Here is a 27,106-nt window from a genome sequence, read left to right as displayed (position 1 = left end):
TGTTCCTCAACAACCAAGTAATCCTATGTGCAATCTTGGACACCTTAGCAATGTGTCCTCTGAACTTCATCTCCTTATCTACCAATACCCCTAAGTCCCTAGCCTCATCAATCTCTTGGAGTACCTTTCCATCGATGTAGTACACAGCTGGTAATCTTTTAATCCCAAAATGCAAGACTTTACACTTTTCCACATTGAACTGACATCCATTTTCTTTTGCCCATTTTACCAGCTTATTTAAATCCTCCTGCAAACTTTCAACATCAGCTTGATTTTTTATTGCACTACACAACTTTGCATCATCAGCAAACAACTGAATATCTCCCTTTAAGCCGTTTCCTATATCATTTATATACAAATTAAACAACATTGGCCCAAGCACAGAGCCCTGAGGCACACCACTGGTCACCTGCCTCATTCTGGACTCGGCTCCTCCATACACCACCTTATGGTATCTCTCCCTGAGCCATTCTCCTATCCATATCACCAATTTAATATCCATTCCCATCTGCTCCAATTTGCGTAACAGTGTTCTATGGGGTATCCTGTCAAAAGCCTTAGCAAAATCCAGAAGTACCACTGTGTAGCCAGTTCCTTTGTCCAACTCTGATGTTATTCTATTATGGATAGTTAATAGATTGCTAAGGCAGGATCTACCTTTAACAAAACCATGTTGGCCTCTATAGAGTATCATATCCTGATCCACCCATTCTTGAATTTTGTCTTTAACCAACTTTTCCAATACTTTTACCACTACTCCTGAGATGGTGATTGGTCTGTAATTCAATACTGCAGTTTTAGAGCCACCCTTATGCAAAGGAACCACTTTGCCTAACTTCCACTCCCTAGGGACCATACCAGAGTTCACACTTAAATTAAATATCCAGGTAAGAGGGGTTGACAATTCATTTGCACATTCACGCAACACCCGAGCTGATATTCCATCTAAGCCTACCGCAGTGTTTGCATTTAAGTTTCGCAATATATTTAATACCTCTGATTCTTTAGCTTCAATTCTCACATTAGGTATTGCTATAGGTATAGAGATATCCTCACTTGGGTGATAGACTTTTGAGAAGTGATCACTCAGTAACTCGACTATTACGTCTGATTTTGTCACCTCAATACCATCAGCACCCACTAAGGTTATCCTTCCGAAGTCATTCTTCCTCTTACTTGCCACATAGCGGAAGAACTCTTTGGGATTACCCTTGATCTCTTTGGCTAAGGTCTTCTCATAATCTGATTTAGCTTTTCTTACTATGCTGGTAACCTTCCTAGCTTGAGCCTTGTACTGCTCATGGGTGTCCTGATCGCCCTTCTCCTTGTAAATTCTCCATAACATTTTCTTTTTTTGTAGTTCAAGCTTGATACTACTGCTCATCCATCTAATGCCTGCCTTGTTTGACCTCCTGACCATGGGGACACAATCTGATATTGCTTTCCTCAGATACCCACTGATTTTATCCCAAGCACTGCTAACATCTTTCCCTTGCAATATGTTCTGCCATGGGATGGCTGCAAGCTCACTCCGAAGCTTGTTATAATTGCCTAACCTGTAGTTTCGTACATACCCCTTCTTAATAGAAAAATCCACAGATTTTGCAACCTCCCAAGTCAATACCACATGATCGCTTTCACCAACTGGAGGTAACGAGGTCACCTTACTTATGCATATAACCTCTGAACCAATAACCAGGTCCAACACTCTCACACCACGTGTCCCTTCAGTTACGTGCTGTTTCAAGTAATTATCTCGTAGCAGATGTATGAACTCCATTTCCTTTTTGCTACGTGATATTTCCTCCTTCCAATTGATATCACCATAATTAAAATCCCCCATAATAATCACTAAGCCTTCACTCATTGCACTAAGTTGCTGATGCATGAATTCAATATCTCCCCCTGTACTCCCTGGCCTATAGCAGCATCCAACTGTATATTTGGTTGCGTTGGTCACTATTTCGCACCAGACTGCCTCAAATGAACTCTCATTCACATGTCTATCATCATGATATACTACTTTCTTTGGCTGCAACACATCAGCTATCATCAACAGTACTCCTCCTCCTGTTCTATCTTCTCTATCCTCCCTGAAAATACTGTACCCATCACATTCAATTCCAGTGACCACATCTTCTGCTGACAGCCAAGTTTCACTAATGCCTACAACTTTTGGTGAGATTTCACTGACTAATGCCAAAAATTCTTCTCTCTTATTTCTAATGCTTCTAGCATTGGTATACAAAAATTGCAGATTCCCTCTAGATCTTGTACCGGCTTTAGAACTGATATATAAGTCACTAACTACCGTAGTCCTATGCCGATTTTTTTCCCCTCTCTTCTGCAATTTATTCTGCCTATAAGGATCAATAAATACACAATCAGTGCTAAAGTTTCTCTCTCTTACACTCAACCTTTTCAATATTAGTTTCCCTGCCCAATAACTTCAACCTGTTCAGAAAACAATAACTTCTTCAATCTCTTATGTCCTTCCATGTTAAGATGCAGTCCATCTCTAGCATACAACTGCCTTTTTCCTTCAAACACACTCCAAACATCAACAAACTCCAGACCTCTTTTTCTGAACATTCTTGCAATCATATCATTCATTATCATTGCTCGTCTACTTAACTCGTAATTGTCAAAACGAGGCAGCACACACACTATTCTCCCATTGACACTTTTCCTCTTCAATTCAATTCAATTTTGAACCCAAAATTGCTAATCTTGTCAAGAGTCATGAAGCACACCCTTCACATTGACAACGTTAGTAAATTGTATACTAAGTTAATAAAAGTTTTATATATATATATATATATATATATATATATATATATATATATATATATATATATATATATATATATATATATATAAAGGAAGATTGTATTATTGTTATTTTGTTATCAAAATTAAATTTTATATTTTATATATTATTTATCCCTCCTATCAAATATGTAATGTTAAGAAGGACGTCAAAAACAAAAACGTATCCCTTTGACGTTAAGCCAGTATAATAATATATGCTATGTTATACATACAATAAACACTGTAACTATAAAATAAACAATCTAAAAACTCACATAAGCGTCTTTTTTTGCTTGTCCTATTATAATTACGTAATAGTAAAATAGAGGGGGGGGGTTGATAAAAAGTCAAGAAACTCTTGAAGTGGTCGACGGTCAAAGAAGTTTGGTGATCCCTGCTTTAGACTCATCGAGGGAGGCACTAACATCATGTCAAGAACAACTATTCAACATCCACACAGTATCTATCATACTTCACCTTGAACTCATTCACAGTCATGGCACCCACAGCAGTCTCTGGCAGCTTATTCTACTCATTCACCACTCTCCAAGTAAGAAACCTACCTCTAATACCCTTGTTAACCACACTCTTGCCCAGTTTCCATGGATGGCCCCTAGTCCTCCCACCACCAGTCCTGTTCTCAAAAATATCTTCTGAATTAATCTTATAGAAACCCTTCATCAATTTGAATGTCTCAATCATATCCCCCCTCTTCCGCCTATCAACCAATTTCTGCAGCCCACAAATCTTCAACCAGTTCTCATAAGGTTCATTCCATAGACTTGCTATCATCTTGGTTACTCGTCTCTGGATCCTCTCCACCTCCTCTCCATCAAGAAGAAACCCTGGTGCCCATATCTGGGCACAATAGTCTAGATGGGGTCTTATCAAGGCTCGATACAGAGGAACAATAACTTGCTTGTTTCTGCTCGTCAAAGTATTCTTCAGTAACCAAGTGATTTGATGGGCTGATTTAGTCACTTTTGCAATGTGCCACCTAAATTTCAACTCCCTATTCACCAACACTCATACTACACTTTCAGATTTCTCATACAGATTCTTTATTATTCTTATGGTTTTGTTGGGAATTCCAAATTCTTCCATAGTTTTCCATAGTTCTTTTCTATGGATTGAATCAAATGCCTGACGAAAGTCTATGAAATGTATGTAGCAACTTTGGTTGTACTGTAGTGTCTTTTCTATTAGCTGTCTTAAGGCGAATAGTTGATCAATTGTGCTTCGTCATGGTCTGAAACCGGCTTGTTCTTCTCCTAGTGCCAGTTCTATATATGGCTTAATTTGTTTTTGGAGTACTTTCGTAAAAACCTTACTTGGAATACTGAGGAGGCTAATGCCTCTGTAATTATTGCATTCTGTTTTATCTCCTTTTTTATATATAGGAGTTATCACTGATTTGTCCAATTAATGGTTCCAAAAGTTGTTCCTCTCCTGCTTTTAAGAATTCTGCATGTATTTGATCAATGCCAGGTGCTTCCCTAGTTTTGAGTTTTTCTATGCTGTGTGCTATTATTTCTTTGGTAAAGATATTTGTTTCCTCTTCCATTTCAGTGGCTGGAATCATAATATCCTGGGAGCTGTTTTTATTATATAAATCTTTGAAGTATTCTTCCCATCTGGCCATTCTTTTTGTTTTCCTTTCAATTAGTTGTCCCTCTTTGTTTTTGATCATTATAATTTTTGTTGTCCATGTCTTACTAATTTGGTCTATTTGTTTATATAATCCATGAAGGTTATTTTCTTTTTACTCCATAACCTTTATTGCCATTTTGCATTTTTCTTCTAACCAGTTTTTCTTGTCCCTTTTAACTAGTTTTCTAATTTCTCTGGTTAATCTATTATATTCATTACTATTATAGTTCTGTTTTAGTTTCATGCTTTTCCTTTGATCACTTAACATTTTTTACTTCATTTAAGATCCAATCCTTTTTACTTTCTCTTTCTGTGTAACCTATTGTTTTTTCTGCCGAATTTAATATTATTTCCTTTAATTTGCACCAATGTTCTTCGATGTTTATATATCTGTTTTGGTAGTTTCTTCAGGTTTTTATTTGGTTCTAGTTGATAATTTCTTAGAATATTGTAGTCTTGTTACATTCAGTCTTCTCTTGACTCTAAAAGTGCTTCCAGATTTTAACTTTATTCTTAGGTTTGCTAATACTAGCTTATGATCTGATCCACAATCTGCAGAGAAGGATCTGCAGTTTAGGATACTTGGTTTCCATCTTTGGTTTACAATAATATAGTTTATCATATTCTTGGTTTGTCTGTCTGGTGATATTCACGTCCATTTTCTTTGGGGTTTTGGATGTTTAAAGAGAGTGTTGGTTATTGTTAGTGTATTATTTGAGCAGAAGTTTAGCATGTTCATTGCTTTCTCCATACCCTAACTTTCTGATTACTCTTGGCCAGGTATCCCAGTCTTTGCCTACTTTTGAGTTCAAGTCCCCCATTACAATTAGGAGATCTTGATTTGATGTCTGTTGTACTGCTTTTTGCAAATCTGTGTAGAACTCCTCAATGTCTTTTTCTGATTATGTTGAAGTTGGTGAGTATACTTGAATAATAGTTAGTGATCCGATTGATGTTTTAAATCTTGCTTTAATTATCCTAGGTGAGATAGGATTGTAGGACAATAGAGAGTTTTGAGCCTTTGGTTTTAATATATAAGTGCTACTCCTTCTTGGTGTTTGTTGTCCTCCCTGCCTGAAGTTAAGATTTTGTACTGTCCATGGGGGAATTCTCCTTTTCCAGTTCATCTGGTTTCGCAGAGCCCAATCACTTCCCATCGGTAGTTATCTAATTCATGCAGTTATATTTTGTTGTGTCCCTTTTTATGATTTTTATTCTATCTAATAATTTTTGCTTATCAATGTTCTACTATTATCTGTGCTCAAGATATCACCAAAAAATTTACTAATACTTAAGTTATTTCTCCCCTTAGTATCCCTAATATTTGTATTATGCTGTGCCTTTTGGGATATTTAATTTGAGATATTATATACAAAAACAAGGAGAAAGAACTAAAATATGTCAGAAAGTGTAACTATGTTGAGTCGTGACACTTTATCTCGTTTCTTAACACATTAATTTCCCGCGTGATTAGGTTCGTAATTTTTCAAGTGGTGCATTGGACAGCAATTTCAAACAACTGTTTTATCATTGGACAAAAGGTTTATTAAATTCCTTAACATGGTAAAATTCAAATTTTAGTTATTACTCAATTCAATGCTATACTAAATATTTACAAACTGACATTAGCTTATCATAAATAATTAAGCTATGATCCTATAATGGGTATTACGATCATGCCACCATACACATTCAACACATAACTTCATATAACATGGACATATAAGATTAATTCACACTATTTAACTATCCAAACTTAAGTAGCTTAACTAAACCATTTACTGCACTAACACATAACTATGACATTTAAACTTTCTTATACAATATAATAGACATGCAAAATTCTCAGGACACTTAATTACTCATATAACATTAACACTAGCCAGCTTACTTTTCAATATATTCTGTCAGATACTAAAGTCCTAGTATTGTTTTTTTGGTCACTTCAACAGTTCAGTATTAGAATAATGATAACTAATGCAGACGAATCTTAGTTAACACGAGATATAATTTACAGTACCTTTCTTTCCTTTATCTTTTTCTGATTGAAGTATCCTGGTATAACCTCTCCGATAATCTGCTTCTCTTATGTTCCCTTTTGAATTGAACTATGCCTATGCGATCTTTACCTTTCGTTATTCAGGACACACTTTGAATCATCTAAATAACGGCTGTGCAACTCGCGACGTGGATATCGATTTCTTTACAGCTTTCCCTTTTTCGTGGTTGTCACTGAAGTTGAAACACAAAGAATATGCTTTCTTTTCCTCGACTATATGGCATTCTTCGCTTCTTACATAGGAAATATGGAACCGAAATTCCGCTCACTTTTGTTTCCGTGTTGTGACGACGGAGATATAACTCCAATCTCGCCACTCAGGAAAACACCGTGAAACCCATACGAAGGAGCTAGCGAAGAACTCTCCTGGAACAGAACCAAAAACCAAAAGCCAAAAAGGTCTAAAAGCCTCCTAGTCCAAAAAGCCTCTTGTGAGGGGGGGTTTCCCAACCCTTTTATATTTGCTCTCCTAACGGCACCCTCTTTAACTTCTTTTCTCCGCCCCCTACTTGATTTTACTTCACCGACCAATTAGGGTGGCGTTTTTCTACCAAATGTCCTTTGGTCGGCGAGCTCGTATCGATGTCTCAATCCGGGAATCGGCCCTGAGCGATAGTCTGTTGTTTTTCTTTTGCTAGCCTCTAACTTAATCCCCTTTCCAAAATTTCTCTATGAATTTACTTAATATTTTAATCTCTAGCCTCTCACATACCATCTCTTATGACTAATCCTTTTCTGTCTTATTTAGTTAAATTTTCTCTTTTATATCATATTACAACATTAATATATTCTTTCTTTTTTGTTAGTTAGTTCAACAAACACCTTTATATTTTATATATTTTATTGGATGCAAGAATATTTCCTTTTCTTTTAAATAATTCATCCATTATCTTTTATGCAGGGTTTTTAATTTATTTATTCTTCATGTTACACCATGATAGCTGAGAATTCTACATTCTTAAGATATCAGGTGTAACAATTTCCAATGCTCCTTCCTGGTGAAGAGTTCTTGCATTCCATGTTCCTATGCTTGTTATGTTTTTCCTGTCTATTAGGTGATGTTTTGTTCCAATGGTATTTTTCGCCTTCACTATCTTGGTTCCCTAATAGTGGGCGTGACCCTTATTTGACTGGGCGACGGTTGAGCTGGTATGTATCTTTAGGTTGGTTAGAGTTCATTTGGTTTTAATGGTTAAGCTTTTGTTGTCAACCACCACTCCTTGACTAGAATTCAGCCACTTTTTTTAGTAGATAGTGAAAACTACAGTTTGAGAGGAAAGAGTCACCCTCTCGCCCTCGAGTTGCTCTAATAGCACTGGGGGAGGGGGAGGAGTAAGAAGTAAGAGAGAGCAGAGGGAAAGAAGAGTAGAAGACCACTCCCCAGATACGATATACCAAGTGTATATTGTATGAAGTAAGATCAGGTCTAGCTTGGGTATCTTGGGTTTGCCATGCCTGTACTCACCAATGTGAGCCCCTGAGTTGGTAAGAACACTACTACAAATATGTTTCTTTGCTACACTACCACTAAACTATGTACTGGTGTCGATACCAAGGCATACACTTGCATCAACAATATTTTAAAAAAATTATTTTATCATATAACAAAACTTATTACTATTTATGAAATTTGCCCTTTGTATGTACAATATGGTAAAAACAAACAATAAGTAAACCATGATTATGTGAGAATTTTACAATGCCATGGCATAATAATCTGTAAAGGAGATAGTCAACAGGAAGAAATATCAGACTGTATGCTAAAGGTTAGGAGGATAAATCAGGCAGGATTTATATGGATGAGTATTTTCATTAAGCAGAAGCTGCAAAAGAACGTTGAGGATGCAAACTCACAAGCTGTATAGGGTTCAGGCAAGAAAGGTGACAGTCAAGTATGGAAGGCAAAATCCAATTACAAGAAGACATTATCTGAACAGACCGAAGAAAATCTTAAAAGACTGCAAGAAAAATAACAACTACTGATGGTAGTGGGATGACAGAAGCATACGAAATACGTAAGTTAACCCATCTGAGAAATCTCTGTATGGGCTATTTCAATTGTAGGTGAATTAGCTGATCTCATACTGAGTAGTAGGGTTTTTCCTTCCAGAAACTTGGATTTTTCATTCCACATACAAGTAAACCTTAAGGGGTACTTAAGGATGAAATTTGTACAGTTGGAAGGAGACCTCCACATATCCTTATAAGGAATGCAGAGAACAGACCATGGCTTCTGATGTAATGTCCAATACTCACCTTCTTGTGATGTAATAAGCAAAAATAGTTCAGAAAAATATGCAGAACTTTAAGAAAATATAAACTTTGCACTGCTTTCAAACTTTATATGAAGTTGGCTGCCCTTATTTTCCCTAAAATACTCTGTTCTAGGTTTGTACAAGATCCACTACCACAATGATCATTTTGATCTAGGTGATCAAAATGATTGCCTTGTATACTTTACTCTGAATCAGATGGGAGAATAAAACCCACTGCAAATACACACTGAAAGATATTTTTGGAGATAGTAGTAGATATAAAAACCAACTGGATTTTAAACAAATATGGTTATGTTAAACTCCCCAAGATTTGGGGATCATTGATTTTTAGATGACCTGCCAGTTGCTAAGGTTATCTGTCCTCATCCATAGGGTGTGCCACCCCCCCTCCCCCAACTCCCTCCCATTTTTTTTTTTTTTGACTTATTCTGGTGTACACCTTCACTTGTGTATTTTTGTGTTAATGCAATTTTTATATTGCATTCCAGAAGATGTTTCTGTGACAGATAAAATATTGAAATTCTTAAATTTGTGTTTAATTATTTCTTTGTGTTGTTTTTCCACTAAAACCTAATTATAAGTATAAAATGTAATCATAGTACTTTATCTTTTAAAGTTCTTTGGCTGATATTCAGTATCTTATCAACATAATTAAGGAGAACACACACATTCATTAAATGTTGAACATCAGCTGAACACTTTTAATAGTATGTGCTATTATATAATTTGAAATATAATCATCAGAGGTGTTGATATTATAATTAAAGACTGTGTAAAAATTTGATGTTGCCAAAATAAATTATCTAAAACATCGACTTTTTGCAGTAGGAATTCACCTAAATTTTCTTGTACAAATGTATATTTTATTTCTCTATGTAAAGCTATCTGTATAAAGAGCAAAATAAGCCCAAAGGGAATTAACTCGCTCATTGTTTAAGAAGGGTTGTAGATGTATTGAAACCAAGAGCATCGCCCGAAATTCGGCATGTCTTTTGAAAATTGTTTGCAAGTCCCGTCGCAGGTGACCTTCAAGTTCAATATTGAAAGGGCGTGGCACGAATCAAAAGAAAACGCCTGTAGGCTGGATTAAGGAGGTGAAGGGAGAAAGTAAGATTGTCGGCGAATATTTGAGAAACATTATCCAGGGTTCTAAAAACTGCCTAGCAAGACTCGCACGGGGATGCTAGGGCTCCAAAAAATTTAATCCAAGGTGCAGGGACTCTGGTGTTTAAAAGGTTTGGTTCAGAGATGAGGAGGACTTCCTTTTCTTCATCCTGAGTGATCCATCCACGAGAGATCGAGGACGAGGACGGTGCCATAAAGTTGCGGTGGGGAAGTGGAGAGACCCGTCCACCAGTAGCGCTCCAGTCACAGCCGAAGATATCCAGAGGCGATAAGTTAAGGAGAAATCTTGCCGTAAAGGTCCTGAAGTTGAGTAAGTGCAAGACCTGACCTACGCAGAAATCCTTCGCTGGGCAGTTCAAGACGCCGGAAAGCCTACCCTATATCCTGCCAGCTGCCACGACTATTCATCGGTGCCCTGTATTGCTTCGAGGAGAATTCCAAAACACGGAATGGAGGAGAGAACCCCCCCCCCCCTCAGGCGCCAGAATAAGAAAAAAAGGACGGAAGACACATGCAAGATAGGAAGAGACCCATGTGAGTCTATATATTCATTAATTGTTGGTGAATTAAGAAAGAATTCCCTATCGAACTGTTAAATTGTCTAGTTTAAGGAGATAGTATTTAGAGTGTTAATATTTCTTGTAAATCTGTGTAATTGCTAATGAGTGAAGCATGAACGCAGTTAATTTTCCTTGGAGAAAATATTGAGCTATTGAAATTTTTTTGATTAATTATATGTGTACTTATGATTGAATTTTATGATAGAGTAGTTCATTGTTCCTGCTATCATATCATTGGAATGTTTGAAACTCAATGAGGTGGATTGTATAAATATAATTGCTTAGATTATCGTTTTATTTATTTATATATTTATTTATTTATATATTTATCAATTAAAGTCTAACTAACGATATAGGGAAAGATCTAAGTGGAACAGTTCATTTGTTCGCTGATGATGCAAAGTTGGGGAGGGCGATAGTGAATGCAGAAGATGTCAAAGTCTTGCAGGATGACTTAGATAGATTGGAGTTCTGGGCTAAGGAGAATGGATGTCAATTTAATGTGACAAAATGTAAGGTTATGCATTTTGGGGTGAAAAGATTAGCAGCAGTATACCACATGGGTGGAACTATACTCCAAGAGATTGATGAGGCCAGGGACTTGGGAGTGTTGGTGGATAGGCAGATGAAGTTTAGGGGGGCACATTGCGAAAGTAGCTAAATCAGCTCATCAACTCACTTGGTTGTTGAAAAATACCTTAACAAGCAGAGACAAGCAAGTTATTGTACCTCTGTACCGAGCCTTAATAAGACCTTATCTTGATTACTGTGCCCAGATTTGGTCACCTCGGTTCCTTCTTGATGGGGAGGAGGTGGAGAGGATCCAGAGGCGAGTGACTAAGATGATAGCAGGTCTATGGAATGAACCATATGAGAACAGGTTGAAGATTTGTGGGTTGCAGAAACTGGTTGATAGGCGGAAAAGGGGAGATATGATTGAGACATTCAAATTGCTAAAAGGATTGTATAAGATTAATTCAGAGGATATTTTTGAGATCAGGACTGGTGGTTGGAGAACTAGGGGACACCTATGGAAGCTGGGCAAGAGTGTGGTTAGCAGTGGTGTTAGAGCTTTAGAGCTGGGTTCTTTACTTTTAGAGTGGTAAATGAGTGGAATAAGCTGCCTGAGTCTGTTGTGGGTGCTATGACAGTGAGCGAGTTCAAGGCAATGTATGATAGATACTGTGAGAATGTCGTATAGTTGTGTGGACATGATGTTTAGGGCCTCCCTCGATGAGTCTAAGGACACCCTGGAGTAGCCCGAAAATAATAATAATAATAATAATAATAATTATGATTATGTGTTTGAAAGGAATGAGATTCTGAGAGATGTATTTGTATACATGTAAGTTGTATTTTGATTGATGCTAAATTAGGAATTTCAAGCGCACCTAACGAATTCATGTTAAGTGTTTAACTTCCTGTTAGTTGTAATATAAAGTATGCTAGTTGAAAGTCTAAGTAAGTAAGTGCGAAAGAATTTAATAGAAACAAAGTTGAGTGATTGAGAAAGAATAAGAATTACCGTTCGTAAATGAATATTGTGATTTCATGTGATATGTACAATTTTTAGACCAAAAATTAAACTTATTGTTATTGTTAATAAAAATAGTTGTCCGATTCAATCTTTTGCAATGCACTGATCCTAAAAAAAACTTTCTTTTGCCTATAGGGGAATTTCAGAGGTGCAGTCTTCTAACAAATAAATATCTGGAGATCCCAGGCATGAGAAAAAAAAAAAAAACTTAAGGTAGAATAAGAAATGAAAATACAAAAATATTAAGATAAAGGAATATTGTTGAAAAGATAATACTACGATAAGAATATTACGTGATAAGATAATACCACGATAAGAATATTATGTGATAAGATATAACTAAGATATAAGAGAAAAGATATATATATATATAAATATAATTAAGAAAGTAAAAACCCCGTTTACAACTGATAAGAAGAAAGATATATATATATATATATATCCAAGGTATTGAAAAAATAAAAGGGTTTTTAAATAAATAAGTAACCCCTATTACAACTGTGTACAAAACTGAGCAACACATAATTGTGTGAAAATTAGATGCTTGATTTACTGTGTTAATTTTTATGAAATTGCTTTATCTTTTAGGCCATGCATATCCAAGGATGATGCCACTGATGTTGCTAAAAGTTCATTTTCATCAGACACTTTGAATAAAGTTAGCCAGACTTTGAAATTATCTGAGGTAACATCAATGGAAGTAGATGACAGAGAATCCAAGGAAGTAAATGAAGGAGAAAGAAGTATTGCTGACAGTGGGGAATTATCTAGTCAGGAGTCTGAAAATAGTGGTGTTGTATCAATTCAAGAACAAACAAGTGATTTGCAGTTACCTCAGAGTCAAGAAAATGAAAATAATTTGCAAAACGATGCTAAATCTGCTACTGAAGGGGACACTTTGGTAACATCGTCTGAATTACCCTTAGACGAGCAATCTAATCAAAGCGAGCCACAGGTATCTGATCAGCTAGTTCCACATACATCCAGTCTTAATGAAGAGAGTCAGAGCTCAGCAATTTCAGAAGAACAAGCATCTGAAATTCCACAGTGCTACTGGTAACTATTTAATATTTATTAAATACATATATCTTAAGTATGCTTAAATCAGTTGCATCTTGGCCTGAAGATACAGTTAAAAAACTATTTCTGCACTACGCTTGTTCCCTGAGAATTATATGCATGCTTATCTAAGATTCACAAACAGAATGTACCACTCCGGCCGATAGTTGAAGGTATAGACAGCCCCATTTATCATCTAGCCAAGAAACTAATCAACACTCAAGGAGTTGGTAGGTCATTCCCCCTCTTATATTAAAGACACACAACACTTTGTAAACAACATGAAAGACATCACACTGGAAAAAAGTGATTTTTTAGTCAGTTTTGATGTCTCTGCCCTCTTCACAAATGTCCCAATCAATGACACAATTCTTCTTTTACAGGACAAATTCCCTCCTGATATCACAGTGCTTTTTGCACATGTACTACATTCTGGCTATTTTGTGTGGCAAAACACTTTCTATCTACAAAAAGAAGGCAGAGCCAAGTGCTCACTGTTAGTCCTCCCCAAATGCTAACTTTTATATGCAGGTTTTTGAGCAACGTGCTCTAGATTCCTCTACTTTAAAATCCAAAGTCTGGCTTAGATATGTTGATGTTGTTTTTGCTATGTGGTCCCATGGCTGCCAGATATTAGACACTTTCCTCAGCCACCTAAACAAACAACACAAACACATACAATTCACAATTGAGATTGAAAGTCAGAACACACTTCCTTTTCTAGATACCCTTGTTACGTCTTCCTTCTGACAGTCTTTCCTTCACTGTTTACTGGAAGCCTATACATACTGGCCAGTATATACGCATAAACTCCTACCACCACCCAACACAAAAACTAGATGTCATTAACACTAAAAAAACAGCGCTTTGAAGATTTTCTCTAATGAACAAGCACTTACAGATGAATTAAAAGTTATCAACAATACCCTCCTGAAAAATGGCTACAGCCAAAATACTATCAACAAAATTCTTCACACGAACTCACTTAAAAACAAAAATATACTAGATTACAATAAAACTGTAACCATTCCATACATTAAAGGGATATCAGATAAAATAAACAGAATACTGCAGAAATACAATCTTAATGCCACTTTTAAACCTCCTGCAAAATTAAAGAACTTATTCAACTCATCCAAGGATCCATTTCTTCCACTGGCCCACCCTAGACTATACCATATTCATTGCACCTGTAATTTTCCCTATATAGGTGAAACAGGATGCACAATTTCTATCAGAAAAAAAGGAACATAAACTCCTTAAATTTAATAACGATGGTAAATTTAATAATGATGGTAAATCTGGCCTTTCTGATCATGCCTTGAATAATCTACATGGAATTGACTGGAAAGGCACCTGTTGTTTACATCACACCAAAACATAATATGAATGCAAATTTAAGGAGGCCTGTGAAATTCTTTCAACTACCCTGATCTTAACAATAATGATGATCTAAAAATCCCAAGAATATGGAATGCACATATTCTACCCACGTAACTTTTCCTTCTAAGTGTTAATTATAAATAGGACTATATGTAATCTAGGATCTCAACTCTAATATAACAACTCTCATGTTAAATTAGGACACCACTTTTAAAACTGTCTATATGAAATTGTTCTCTAATGATGTTATAAATAGGATATGGCTTTGATGTAGTTATTTTATTTTATTTTTTAAAAATTTATTTTATTTAATTATTATTATTTTTTTCACTAGAGGTCAGGCCAGTAAAATAACCATTGACCAAATCATTTGGCATACTATTTGATATGTAATATAGCTTGTCTCTGTATATATATGTTATATATTCTAGACGATGACCCTAATATGAAGGTCAAAATGTTGGGAAATTAAAGTAATTATTTCTAACACGATTGTAGTCTCCATAATTTGTCTGAAATGAATCTGATCACCATGTAACACTAAAGGAAAGGATCATATGTATTTAATATCATATCTTATTACATTGAGATACAGTTGTTAATATTTTATGAATTATCCTATAATATGTGCCATTGTTATTTATAATGTGTATTATAAATAATATTTCATTTACTAACAATTATTTTTATTTTTGACTCCGAGTGTCCCTATATGTTATTATATTTGCACAAAGAGTTCACTCCAATTGGTGCAATGACTTTAACTCACTCTTTCAGAATCCAACTAATCATTGACTCAATACCAAGTACAAAATAAACACATTTAATAAAACTTAAAACAACATATATACACTTCTAGTAAAAATACATAACTACAATTACAGATTATATGGATCCAAGGCCTTATTAAAAAAATATAAACTTACTCTTAAGACAAAACACCTTTTTTTTTACAATCACAAAAAAAATGTTCATAGTCTTACTCTCTTCCTGTTAAGGCTCTTTCCAGAAGTTACAAGGTTCTGTACTTCATTTTTAGGATCCCTTTAAAATTCTTTTTTACTGCCTCACACAAAACAAAATCAAGTTCCTTCCTACTTGAATATATCTTGGCCAGTTTATAAAAACTTAGTTTCAAGATTTCCTTTTTATTCTTTACTTATTCCTTCTTGAAACATATTATTTCCACTATTCCTTTTTCGGAATACAATATGAAATTTCCTTTTAATTGCCACACACAAAAAATCAAGTTCCTCCCAACTTGAATATTCCTCGGCCAGTTTATAAAAACTTAGTTTCAAGATTTCCTTTTTATTCTTACTTATTCCTTCTTGAAACATATTATTTCCACTATTCCTTTTTCGGAATACAATATGAAATTTCCTTTTAACTGCCGCACACAAAAAAATCAAGTTCCTCCCAACTTGAATATTCCTCGGCCAGTTTATAAAAACTTAGTTTCAAGATTTCCTTTTTCTTCTGTACTTATTCTTCTTGGAACATATTATTTCCACTATTCCTTTTCGGAATACAATATAAAATTTCCTTTTAACTGCCGCACACAAAAAATCAAGTTCCTCCCAACTTGAATATTCCTCGGCCAGTTTATAAAAACTTTCCCGAACGCTCTCTTGTTTACCACTGTAACTTGGATACGCAACGCTTTTCTTGTCAGCTGTCAATCAAACATCAAGTTCACTCTGGGAGCATGCGCACTTCAACAACGTCAGAAACTACGCATTGTAAAAATATGGTTGACTCGCTGTATCCACCAGCGCTGAAGAAAGTCTTTCACAAACACAAAATTCAACATTTAAAAATACAATAAACTTTCTTATAAATAATACAAATAATCAATTAAGTAAGTACTTCAATATTTTTACTTCTTTACATATTACTTCTAACATAATATTTTCATAACGAGCACATCACAAGTGCAGACACTGCGTGTATGAAACAAAAACTAACAAACAATATTAATACGTAAAAATATTCAGAATTTTTAATATGATTATTTTTACACAGTAAAACCCCGAAGTTACGCGGTAGGTGGGACCAACAAAAAGGCGTAAGTCGAATTCGTGTAACTCGGGGTATAATTTTGCATGTAATTTATATATACAAACATACAATTGGGACCAAAGGTTTACAAAAACACCTATATATTTTAAGAAATATAATCATAATTGTAGTTTTTCGTACATTAAAAAAAAGAAAGTTATTTCGATGTCGATGGTTTCATAAAATCTAATAGATTCGTCTGATGGCATAATGTCTTTTTCTTGTCATGCAAAATTTCTTCACAGCAAGCTAATGATTTTTTTATTCCTTGCCTTGTGGCTACAATTCGTTCTTCGTAGAATCTATGTCCTCCAAAATCTGTAAACCTTTCTTTTATGATTGTTCTTACTGTGGATTCCTGTAGATTGAACTTTTTTGCTAGCTCACAAATTTTCATTCCACCTTCAAAATCCTTAATAATGTTGTTTTGTTTCCAAAGTCAATGTTTTTCTTTTCTTGCTAGCAGTAGAAGAATCGGACTTGCTTCTTTTGGATGACATTATTATTTTTTTATGTGATAAAATTTTTATCAAGAACATAACATTAAACAATTGCAAGGTTTGTAGACTATAAAAATTGTGTATGAATGGAGACCGCATGAAACACGTCAGTGCTTGTTCACAGCATGTGCAACACTGGCGAATGCTGCTGGCGCTTGAAAGATACGACTAGTGGTGAGGCGTAAAGCGGGATGGGAATATGTACATATAAGAAACCGCGTATGTCGGGGTATGACTGTATATATATTTATATTTAATAAATATATCTTGTTGCATTGACAGGATTATATGCACTGTATGCATATAATCTTGTCATCTTGCACCGTTAATAAATTACTTCATTTGGTTCGAGTGCTTTAACTCTTAACTTCAAAATAACCTGATCTAAATTACAGATCCAACTTCTGTACAAATTTGTATCCCAGAATCTCACATAAATATCTTCTAAATTAACCCATTAATTCATTAAACCCATTAAGAGATTGTCTTCAAAAACCTTATGATTAAAATAAGTCTTTAAAAAAAACAAAAAAAAAAAAACCCAGTATTACTAAACTATGTAAGCACTAGTATAGATCACAACTTCTTTAGATCATATGAAAAAGACCTTTTCTACTCTGCTTCCTTTTAATGTTATCAGCTAACAGTCATTATCACAGAAAATACAGAAACTGCTCTACATATGATAGCAACATAAGTAAAACTCTTCTTGCATCTCAGATAAGAAACAATAACGTCAATGAGATAACTGATATCAGAGCTACCACTATTTATTACAGTGGGTACAGTTAAAAAACAACAACAACAACAATAACCCTATTCTCTTGGAAGTAATGGAATGTCGAATACATTACCTAATCTGTTCCAAATACACTGGACAAGAGGACAGCTGTAGAATGCATGTTCTAATGTTTCCCAATTGGTAACAGATGTCACAGATTTGATCTCCGATGTTAAAGTACCTCCATTTGATGGTATTGACTGTGCAATTCTCCAAGCAAGATCCCTCCTTAACAGGGTATCATTGGAACTTCAATGAGTTACGAAACAAAGGGTTGTTGTCAGTACTTAACTGGGGAAGTTCATGGCGAAAGATGTTAAAATTTCTTTATAGCAAATTTTGCTTTTTTTGATGGAAAGAATGTCAATACTAGAATGTTATAGTAATCTTAGAGTTAACCCAGAATGTTGTAGTACTCAGGAACATTTTCAGCTTTTGGACCTTTATAATCATTTACTCCAAACAGGGAAAGATGAAAAGTCAGGTAGTATCAGAGATGGTCTGCACATGTGTGATTGGTGTATAACATTTTATGGATTTTTGAATCTGTATTGCTTAAATAGCAAAATTTTAAGACTGAAAGCCCAAAGCCTTCATGCTTCTTTCATAGTTGAAGAAATTCCTTTTTAACTACTTGGTATTGGGTGGACCAAAAAAAAAATTACACAGGCTTACTATATAATTGCTTTTCTTCAGCTTCTGTAATGTCTGATATTTATCATGTACAACTGAGCAGAGAAGGTTATGGTTTTAACTGCTATGGCTTTAGAAGAAACGGAAAGTGGCTCAATTTTCCAGTTTTCTAAGGTTTCAGTGTTCTTGTATATAAGTTATTGAACTGGTAATATTAGGTAAGTAGAGAAGGGAATTCCAAGCATAGCGAGGGAAAAGGGAATGTCTCCAAGATCCCACATTGTCTACATTAGCTAAAAATACCCAAAAAGATATATCTGAAATCATTAATCTTTAAATTGCCTACTACATCATTGTCATATGCTAATACTGTATTTTACTTCATAGTTGAAGGAATTGTTATTCCTTGCACAGCACATTTTGTCAACTTCCTGCAAGGTTTAAGAACCAATGCAAAAGAGTAATTGTCTAACAGGATCCTTGCATGTGTCCTTTTTAAATTTTGGCCAGGTATGATAGGAACCCATTAACTAGGATGGATGGGTAGTTGAATTGGCATAGGCTTCTTTATTATTAAAGAAGCCTGTGCCAATTTCTACTGCTTGGCCTGGAACTCCATACACATGTGTGCTTTTAATTATGTATCTTATTCCTACTTTGAGCCTGTTATTGATAATGTGAAAAAATATGGTCTTGGTCAGTATGTTGGGACCTCAGATTGTGGGCATTAGTGTGAAACCTGGCTATCAGAATTAGACATAGTGACTGGTATTGGGTGTAAAAGGTACAGTATTTTTAGGAAGTATAGACAGGATAGCAGAGGAGGGGGGAGTGCTGCTAATGATATTGGATGACTTGAATCCAGTTAGTGTTGAGACCTGTGATATTAGTACTAGTAATGGTGTTCCATGTGGCAGTGAATTTGAAGCCATCTGGTGTGAGGCAGAATCTAACAAGAACAATTACATAGTGGGATGTTGTTACAGACCTGGTGGATTGGTCTAGTGATGAAGAAATGCATCGCCAAATGGAGACAATTTATTATCTATTAGGTTATTATCTATTAGGTTACAAAATTAAATTGGGCTGCAGATGATAATAATAATAATAGGACTCTAGCGTTGATGTAGTAAAGGTTTTTTTTTCCACCAGAAGTCAGGCAAATAATTGTTGTAACGGTTGGTCAGTAACTTTAGCAAACCCTGTAGATTGTAGTGCACCATGTTTCTCTGTATATATGTGTATGCTCCAGATTTTACCTTGATATGAAGGTTGAAACGTCGAGTGTTCATTTTGGTTTATATCAAACTAAAATTTTACTCTAACACAGTAGTTGTCTCCATAATTTTACATAATGTATTCTGATCACCATGTAAGCATGAAAGAAAGGATTCTCATCACCCATGGAGATTGTACTCCCAAGCATTGCAATCAGTACAGTAAGCTAAAGATACATGTTTCCCTTTTGAAACATCAATTGGCTGGCCTTTTTAAAAGATGCAGAGACAGTAATCTTATTCCTAACTGCATCAAGCTGAAAAAGAAATTTACTTCCGCTAAAGCACTTCGTATCTATGCGTGCACAGAGAAAGCAATACTTAGAGAGCAAATCCAAACAGCCCGCAAAAATCTAGCAATAACTCAAAATCAGGTTTTAAATTTACAATCTGAACTATCTAGTTATTTGAATCCAGATATTTTAAATGTGCTTGAAAGGATCACTGCCAATTTGGCTAAATATAGTCTAGAAAGTAATAAAGAAAAACTTGAGGCCAAATTTCATATTTTAAAACAACAGCGAAATGTGAACAACAGACAAGTGAGACAAGAAGCGACCAACCACTTGCATGCAATAGTCATGTGATCAACTTATTAAGCCACACCTTAAATAACAGTCAACTTGCATTACTTGATAAAGGCCTTAACTTCGCAGTAGCACCTAGAACTGTTAATAAATTGGATTTTATATACCACATAGAAAGAGGCATTAAGTCTCTTCCTATTAATATAGCTAATAAAATTTGGTTAGAAACCGGCAATGTTCTGAATAAAAAGAAAACCTTATTTAGCAATCTTACAAAAACAGAACTAGCAGCAATCAAGTCATTAAAAGCTAATCAAGATATAATTATAACAAAATCGGACGAAGGTAATGCCACTGTTGTCCTTGACAGATCAACTTACATCCATCAGATGAATCAACTAGTCTCTGATAACAGTACCTATCAGCTTGTAAACTATAATCCAACTAACAGAATAGAGAAAAAAACTGAGAAATTACTTAAGTCCATCACTTCTTGGCCGTCAGACACTGTTAAAAAACTTATACCCCATTACGGCCATTCTCCCAGAATATATGGTGTTCCTAAAGTACACAAACAAAACATTCTGCTTCAGCCGATAGTTGAAGGAATAGACAGCCCTAATTATCACCTAGCCAAGAAATTAGCGTCAACACTCAAGGAGTTGGTAGGTCATCTCACCCCCCCCCCCTCCTATATAAAGAACACACAACACTTTATAAACAAAATTAAAACATAACACTTGGCAAAGATGATTTATTAGTCAGTTTTGATGTTTCTGCCCTTTTCACAAATGTTCCAATCAGTGACCCAATTCTTCTCCTACAGAACAAATGTCCGCCCTACATTACAGCCCTCTTTGTCCACATACTACGTTCCAGTTATTTCGTGTGGCAAAATAAATTTTACCTACAAAAAGAAGGTACGGCCATGGGCTCACCACTATCTCTCCCCCCCCCCCCCCAATTACTAACTTTTATATGGAAGTTTTTGAGCAAAGTGCTCTTGATTCCTTTACTCTAAAACCTACAATGTGGCTTAGATATGTTGATGATGTTTTCGTTATCTGGCCACATAGTCGACAAATATTAAACACATTCCTTAGCTACCTGAAAAACAACATGAACGCATACAATTTACTATCAAAATTGAAAATCAGAACTCGCTCCAGTTCCTGGATACATTGGTCACACGTCTTCCCTCAGGCAGACCTTCATGGTTTACTGCAAACCGACGAATGTATATACTGGCCAATATATACATTCTTATTCATATCAACACTCATTGCAAAAATTTGGAGTCATTAACACCCTTAATGTATGGAAGCGAAATCTGGACAATAAAACAAAAAGACAAACAAAGATTAATAACAGCTGAAACGAAGTTTATGAGAAAAACTGCAAAGTATACCCTATTTGATCACAAAAGAAATGAAGAAATTATGAAAGAATTAAACCAAGAACCAGTAATAGAAAAATTAGAAAATATAAACATAAATGGATGGAACACGTTCAAAGAATGAAAACAGAAAGATTACCAAAACAAGCCTTAAAGTACAAGCCGCTAGGGAAAAGAAAACCAGGACGTCCTCTTAAAAGATTCAACGATGACTTCTAAGGTCGGAAACAGGCCATGCTAGGCCTAAATCCTTGATACGCATGATGATGATTAACACCCTTAAAAACAGAGCTATAACAGTTTGCTCTAATCAGTACTCTTTAATTCTAATAATCTTTAATTCTTAAACAAGAATTAAAGCAGATCCTCTTGGAGCCAGACCTGAACCGAAACCGGTTCAGGTCTGGCTCCAAGAGGATCTGCTTGGGGGTAGGTTTTTGCCTGTCTCTGAGTGGGGCCACTGCTGAGATTATAGCTCTGCTTGGTGTTGAGCTGAGCCTGCCACTGGGTAGAGCCAATGCTGAGAAATTCTTCTTGGTGATGAGGTGAGCCTGTCACTGAGTGGAACAACGCTGAGTTGGGTGATCTTCTGGGATCGTCTTATTTTTAGAACCTGCTTCACCTATACAAAGGTCGAAACCGGTCTGGTAGTGGCCCTTTCCTTTAAGCATAGCATCATACAGCTCTGCAAGAGGATGTGCTTTGCATTAGGGGAGATACTAAGGGAAAGTGATCAGAGCTTACTCCATCTTTAGCACGAGTTGCCTCAGACCTGAATCTAGTTCAGGCACAAACTTGACTTACTTGTCTGTTTGCTTATTTGGGAAAAAGGATTAAAACCAAGTTTATAAAATTGCTTGGTCATGTTGCTCTCCAGTCCAATTTAATTTTGTAACCTAATAGATGATAATAATAGGACTCCAGCTTTGATGCAGTCAAGGTTTTTTTTTTTTCCACCAGAGGTCAGGCCAATAATTGTTGTAACGGTTGGTCAGTAACGTTAGCAAACCATGTAGATTGTAATGCAGGTTTTTTTTTTTTTTTTTTTTCACCAGAGGTCAAGCCAATAATTATTATAACGGTTGGTCAGTAACTTTAGCAAACAATGTAGATTGTAGTCCATCTTGTTTCTCTGTATATATGCGTATGCTCTAGATGATGACCTTGATATGAAGGTCGAAATGTCGAGTGTTAATTTTGGTTTATATTAAACTAAAGTTTTGCTCTAACACGGTAGTTGTCTCCATAATTTTACATAATGTATTCTGATCATTGTGTAAGCATGAAAGAAAGGATTAGAGATGGGGCTGACTGACAGATATCAAAAAGTGGTATACAGGGGATGTGAGTCTGCAACATTTAAAGTAACTAGTGGTGTACCACAAGAATCAGTCCTTGGTCCACAGTTATTCAATATATATACATTAGTGATATTGGGAAGGATTTGACAGGCAATATACGGCCGTTTGCTGATGATTCAAAGATAGGTAATCTGGAATGCTGCTGATATGCAATACTTGCATAATGATTTTAATAGGCTGAAATTGTGGACATGGGAAAATGGAAATAAATGCAAAGTCATTCACTTCGGCATTATTAGATATACAGTGTCGTATTATATTGGTTGGATTATGTTAGAAGAAAACTGATCAGGCTAGGGATCTTGGAGTGTTAGTAGATCGCAAGTTGAGGTTCAGGTGCCATGTAGCAAAGATTGCAAATATAACTGAAAAGATAATTACAACATTGAAACGAACTTTCACATGTGAAGATAAGGATGTCATTTTTCCTCTTTACAAGGCCTTGATGAAACCTCATTTGGACTATTGTTGGTGTTTCTGTTGTGATTCTGTTACAGTGAAGAGAGTTCAAAGTAGAGTATTAAAAATCATAGGAAGATTTCGGAATATTGATTATGAAGACAGATTGAGAATTTGTAGACTGCAGACACTAGCAAACATCAGAAAGAGGAGTGATATGATTGATAAAAACTTCTGAAATGGTCATAGAGGATTTCAGTTGACAGAATGTTTCAATTTATGGAGGGTAGGGAAAGAATGAGAGGGTATCTTTGGAAGCTGAGAATGAATGCCACTAAAAAGGAGGGGGGTGAGATCTAGATTTTCCTCTTATAGGGTGGTGTATGATTGGAATGGATTACCATTGGATGTTGTGTGTGCAAACAGTATGAATGAATTCAAGAATAAGTACGATAGCTGGTGCATGTGATATGTCGCCTCCCTCGATGAGTCCCTGACTCCCTGGAGGTCTCTCTTATTAATAATAATATATTGTAGTTAGTATTAGATTGAGAAATAGGTCTCCAGCTGCTGATTAAGGTATGATCTCTATTAGGTTTTGTAATGAGGACTGTAAGTCTTGCTGCAAATTCACTTGGTATGTGTATTGATGAGAGAAAAGAATTAAAGAGTATAACTAGAATGGAAAAAATAAAATCCAGGCCTTGCGGTAAAGTTATATTTCTAGACTGTCAAGTCCCAGGGATTTTCATGTCTGGTATTCTTTATAGGCTGTCGTAACTTAATACTGTAATGGGTTTGTCATCACTACCGGTTTTTACAGTGTTTTTGAAAGGAGTCAAGGATGTCTTGAGTGCTTGACATGTCTTCACCACAATGCAGATTTGAATGGTAGTCCTTTCTTTGCAGAATTTAGTGAATTTTCTATTGAAGAATGCTGCTACGTGCTGCTGTTTTCTTATTTTAAAATTTCTTTCTTCTATTTCTTTCTGCTTTTCCACTTATTTCTATGTTAATGTTCCTAACCATGTTGCTACATTCTATACCATTGCGTTGGTTTGCTACGAACCAGCTTCTCTCTTTATACAGGTCTTTCAACTTTTTTCTTTTGAGGAAAACCTATTCCTTTCCCAATTCAATCATATTCTGTTTTACTGCATATTAGTTCAGGTAACATTATTCCAATTTGAACAGAGGGTCTGGTATTTGGTTGAAAGGATCAACGGAAAGTTTGGTGGAAATTTCCATGGTCCAGAATTGATCTCTACTTGTTTCATGCAGCAGAATTTAAGTAGAACTGGATTATGATCTGATATGTTGATGCCAAGATTTTTATATGAATAATTCTATTTATAAGGGAAGAAGAGATATAAATTCTATCAAGACGGGTAGGAATACCTTGATTCATGTACCTATAAAGAACGGAGATTAGGATTACAAATCCTCCATATGTTTACTACAATAGTTGAGCATTGACGAGACATATTTTTAAGTACGTTAGATAACTGTGCATATCCCACTTTTCCACTCCTAGGGTGTCCTCTTATTTTTTCTAATGTGAGGTTTTTCAATACAATCCACTCTCTAGCTGCTGTGATGTAGTGGGCACCATATATGGCTGCAATTCCTGAAAGAATATTCATCTAACTGTTCCAGTGGATGGAGCATAAACATTTATAAACCTTATTACTCATTTACAGTATTTCCAGTCTGTTGTAAGGATTCTCACTTCCGTATCCCTTTGGACATTACAATGACACAAGGAAGTGGGGGGGGGCAAGAATAAGAACTACTACTCAAGCCCTGTTAAATCTTCCAAATCTCCACTAAGAAAGAAGTCAGTATCTATCTGTTAAAGTTTTTATATCTTTATATCTGCAGAGGTATGTTTCTTTGAGAAACAAAAACCTGATATGGTGTAACATAAATTTCCATATAGCTTCTTATTAGCTTGCCTGTGGAATCCTTGTACATTTAATGAGGTAATGCAGAAAGGAGATGAAAAGTCACTGCTAAGTCTTTAACTTCTAGATTTTGGATGAACCTGATGTGGTCTTCAATCTGTGAAGGAGCAACTGTGTAGCCTGCTTCTTGTAAATTGTTTTCCAGTTTTTTACAGTTGCTTTCCATTGTTTCATTTTCATGCTTATCATTCTTGTTTTGGAAGCAAGTTATTTTCTGTTTTCTTTTCATTTAGATAATAATCATACTGAGAAAATTTCAAATCGGTAAACTTTATTATTTTTTCTTTAATTGTATCTCTTGTTTTCCTTCTGAGCCTGAGGAATCTTCATTTGATGATCCACAATCTTATCCATCTTTACATTTTTTATTATTTCTTCTTCTTTTAGGTTTCTTTTAATTTTTTTTTTTTTTGTTTATCCTCAATGTTTGTTATTAATTCATCATTTCTTTTTGATGACCTTGTCTACATATTAAGTTCTTTCAGTTGTCTTACTTGCTTTACTTTTTCATCTCTAGTTTCTCTTCTCCTTGCATAACAGTTTCATTTGTTTGTATTTCATCTTGTATCTGTTCAGTTGTTGTACTGGCTTTGATAATTTCAGCTAATATTGTTCCATCCATATTTGACTGGGAAAGCGGCTGCTACAGTTCTGGAATTTTGAGGTTAATTTCATTGAATTCTTGGTATTCCACAAGTTGCATTGTGGCAGTTCGGTTGAAAAGTGAATGTTTTTGAATTCTTTACATCAGCAATATTATGAAGTATAACCATTTATAATAAAATGCTTAATATTGTTTCAAGTTGTTAAGGACACTAAACAGTGTTGCATTATGGAATTTTTATACACACAATATGATTTTGGGTGGGTTGCTTAAAGATTAAGGTAGATAATTAGGAGGAGACCTCTACATAGTAAGTAATACAAATTTTGATATTGTTTAATTTTCACAAGAGCGTTTTTGAAATTTATTATTGATCCAAATTTTAATTCATTTGTATTCCTGTTCTTACTGAAACTGCCATAGCATAAAAGACATGGAATGTATTACAAGTAGTTAACATCTTTACCTTGATAATATGATCCTTAGGAGCTATTGTAAAATTCGATGCAACATCATAATTCTTACATTGTTTAATTGCATCGATTTTACAGGAGTCACATCCGAAATTCAAAGAATTGTAAAATTGTATATAAGAGATGTAAACAATATCAGTCCATATAAAATTAGCCCAGAAAAATTTACATGCTTCTGTAGATAAAAGATATATGAGTGTGTATTTCAAAAGAGAATCCCTCAGAGATTAGAAGTACGTTAGAATTACCTACATAAGTAATACAAAATGCCCATCTGTTTAGACCCAGAGGAATTACACATGCAAAAATAAAGTAAACAGGTATCTAAAAATAGAAGTTTAGGGGAAATTACCTTAGAGTTTGGAAATATATTTGATGTATCACTCGGTATAGGGTAGAATGGAAACCCATTGTAACCAAAGCAGTCCGACACTGCCGTCAAGGTTGATTGCAGAGGGGGGGGCAGTATACATCAGAAGCTGTTACACTATGCTGAAAAAAGGGATTAAACTACACTTCAGGGAGATAGAAGTTGAACTTTCTAGAAGGAAAGGAGTTAGCACGTGATAGGTACGGGGATCTCAGGCCTTAGTTCAAAGTTTGCGCAGAAATATTTGGGTTCTAAGAAACTTCGCGCAAGGTCCAGAGAGGCGAAATAAAAAGGTCAGGA

At 35.3% G+C, this 27,106-nt stretch overlaps 1 protein-coding gene across 4 annotated transcripts in view; it reads left to right on the top strand.

The window, feature by feature from the left end:
* ash2 (Set1/Ash2 histone methyltransferase complex subunit ash2) overlaps positions 1 to 27,106 on the top strand; it is a 315,384-nt gene that overhangs the window by 4,369 nt on the left and 283,909 nt on the right. For all 4 annotated transcript variants that reach the window (XM_090396985.1, XM_090396987.1, XM_090396984.1 and 1 more), the window contains exon 2: positions 12,607 to 13,074. In XM_090396985.1, the coding sequence (XP_090253111.1) occupies positions 12,607 to 13,074 (468 nt within the window). The remainder of the gene's footprint in view (positions 1 to 12,606; positions 13,075 to 27,106) is intronic.

Source organism: Typopeltis vanoorti, chromosome 8 (genome assembly GCF_054136105.1).
Source record: "Typopeltis vanoorti isolate ZY-2024b chromosome 8, IOZ_Tvanoo_1.0, whole genome shotgun sequence".
Lineage (NCBI taxonomy): Eukaryota > Metazoa > Arthropoda > Arachnida > Uropygi > Thelyphonidae > Typopeltis > Typopeltis vanoorti.
This window is presented reverse-complemented; position numbering and strand designations above follow the sequence as displayed.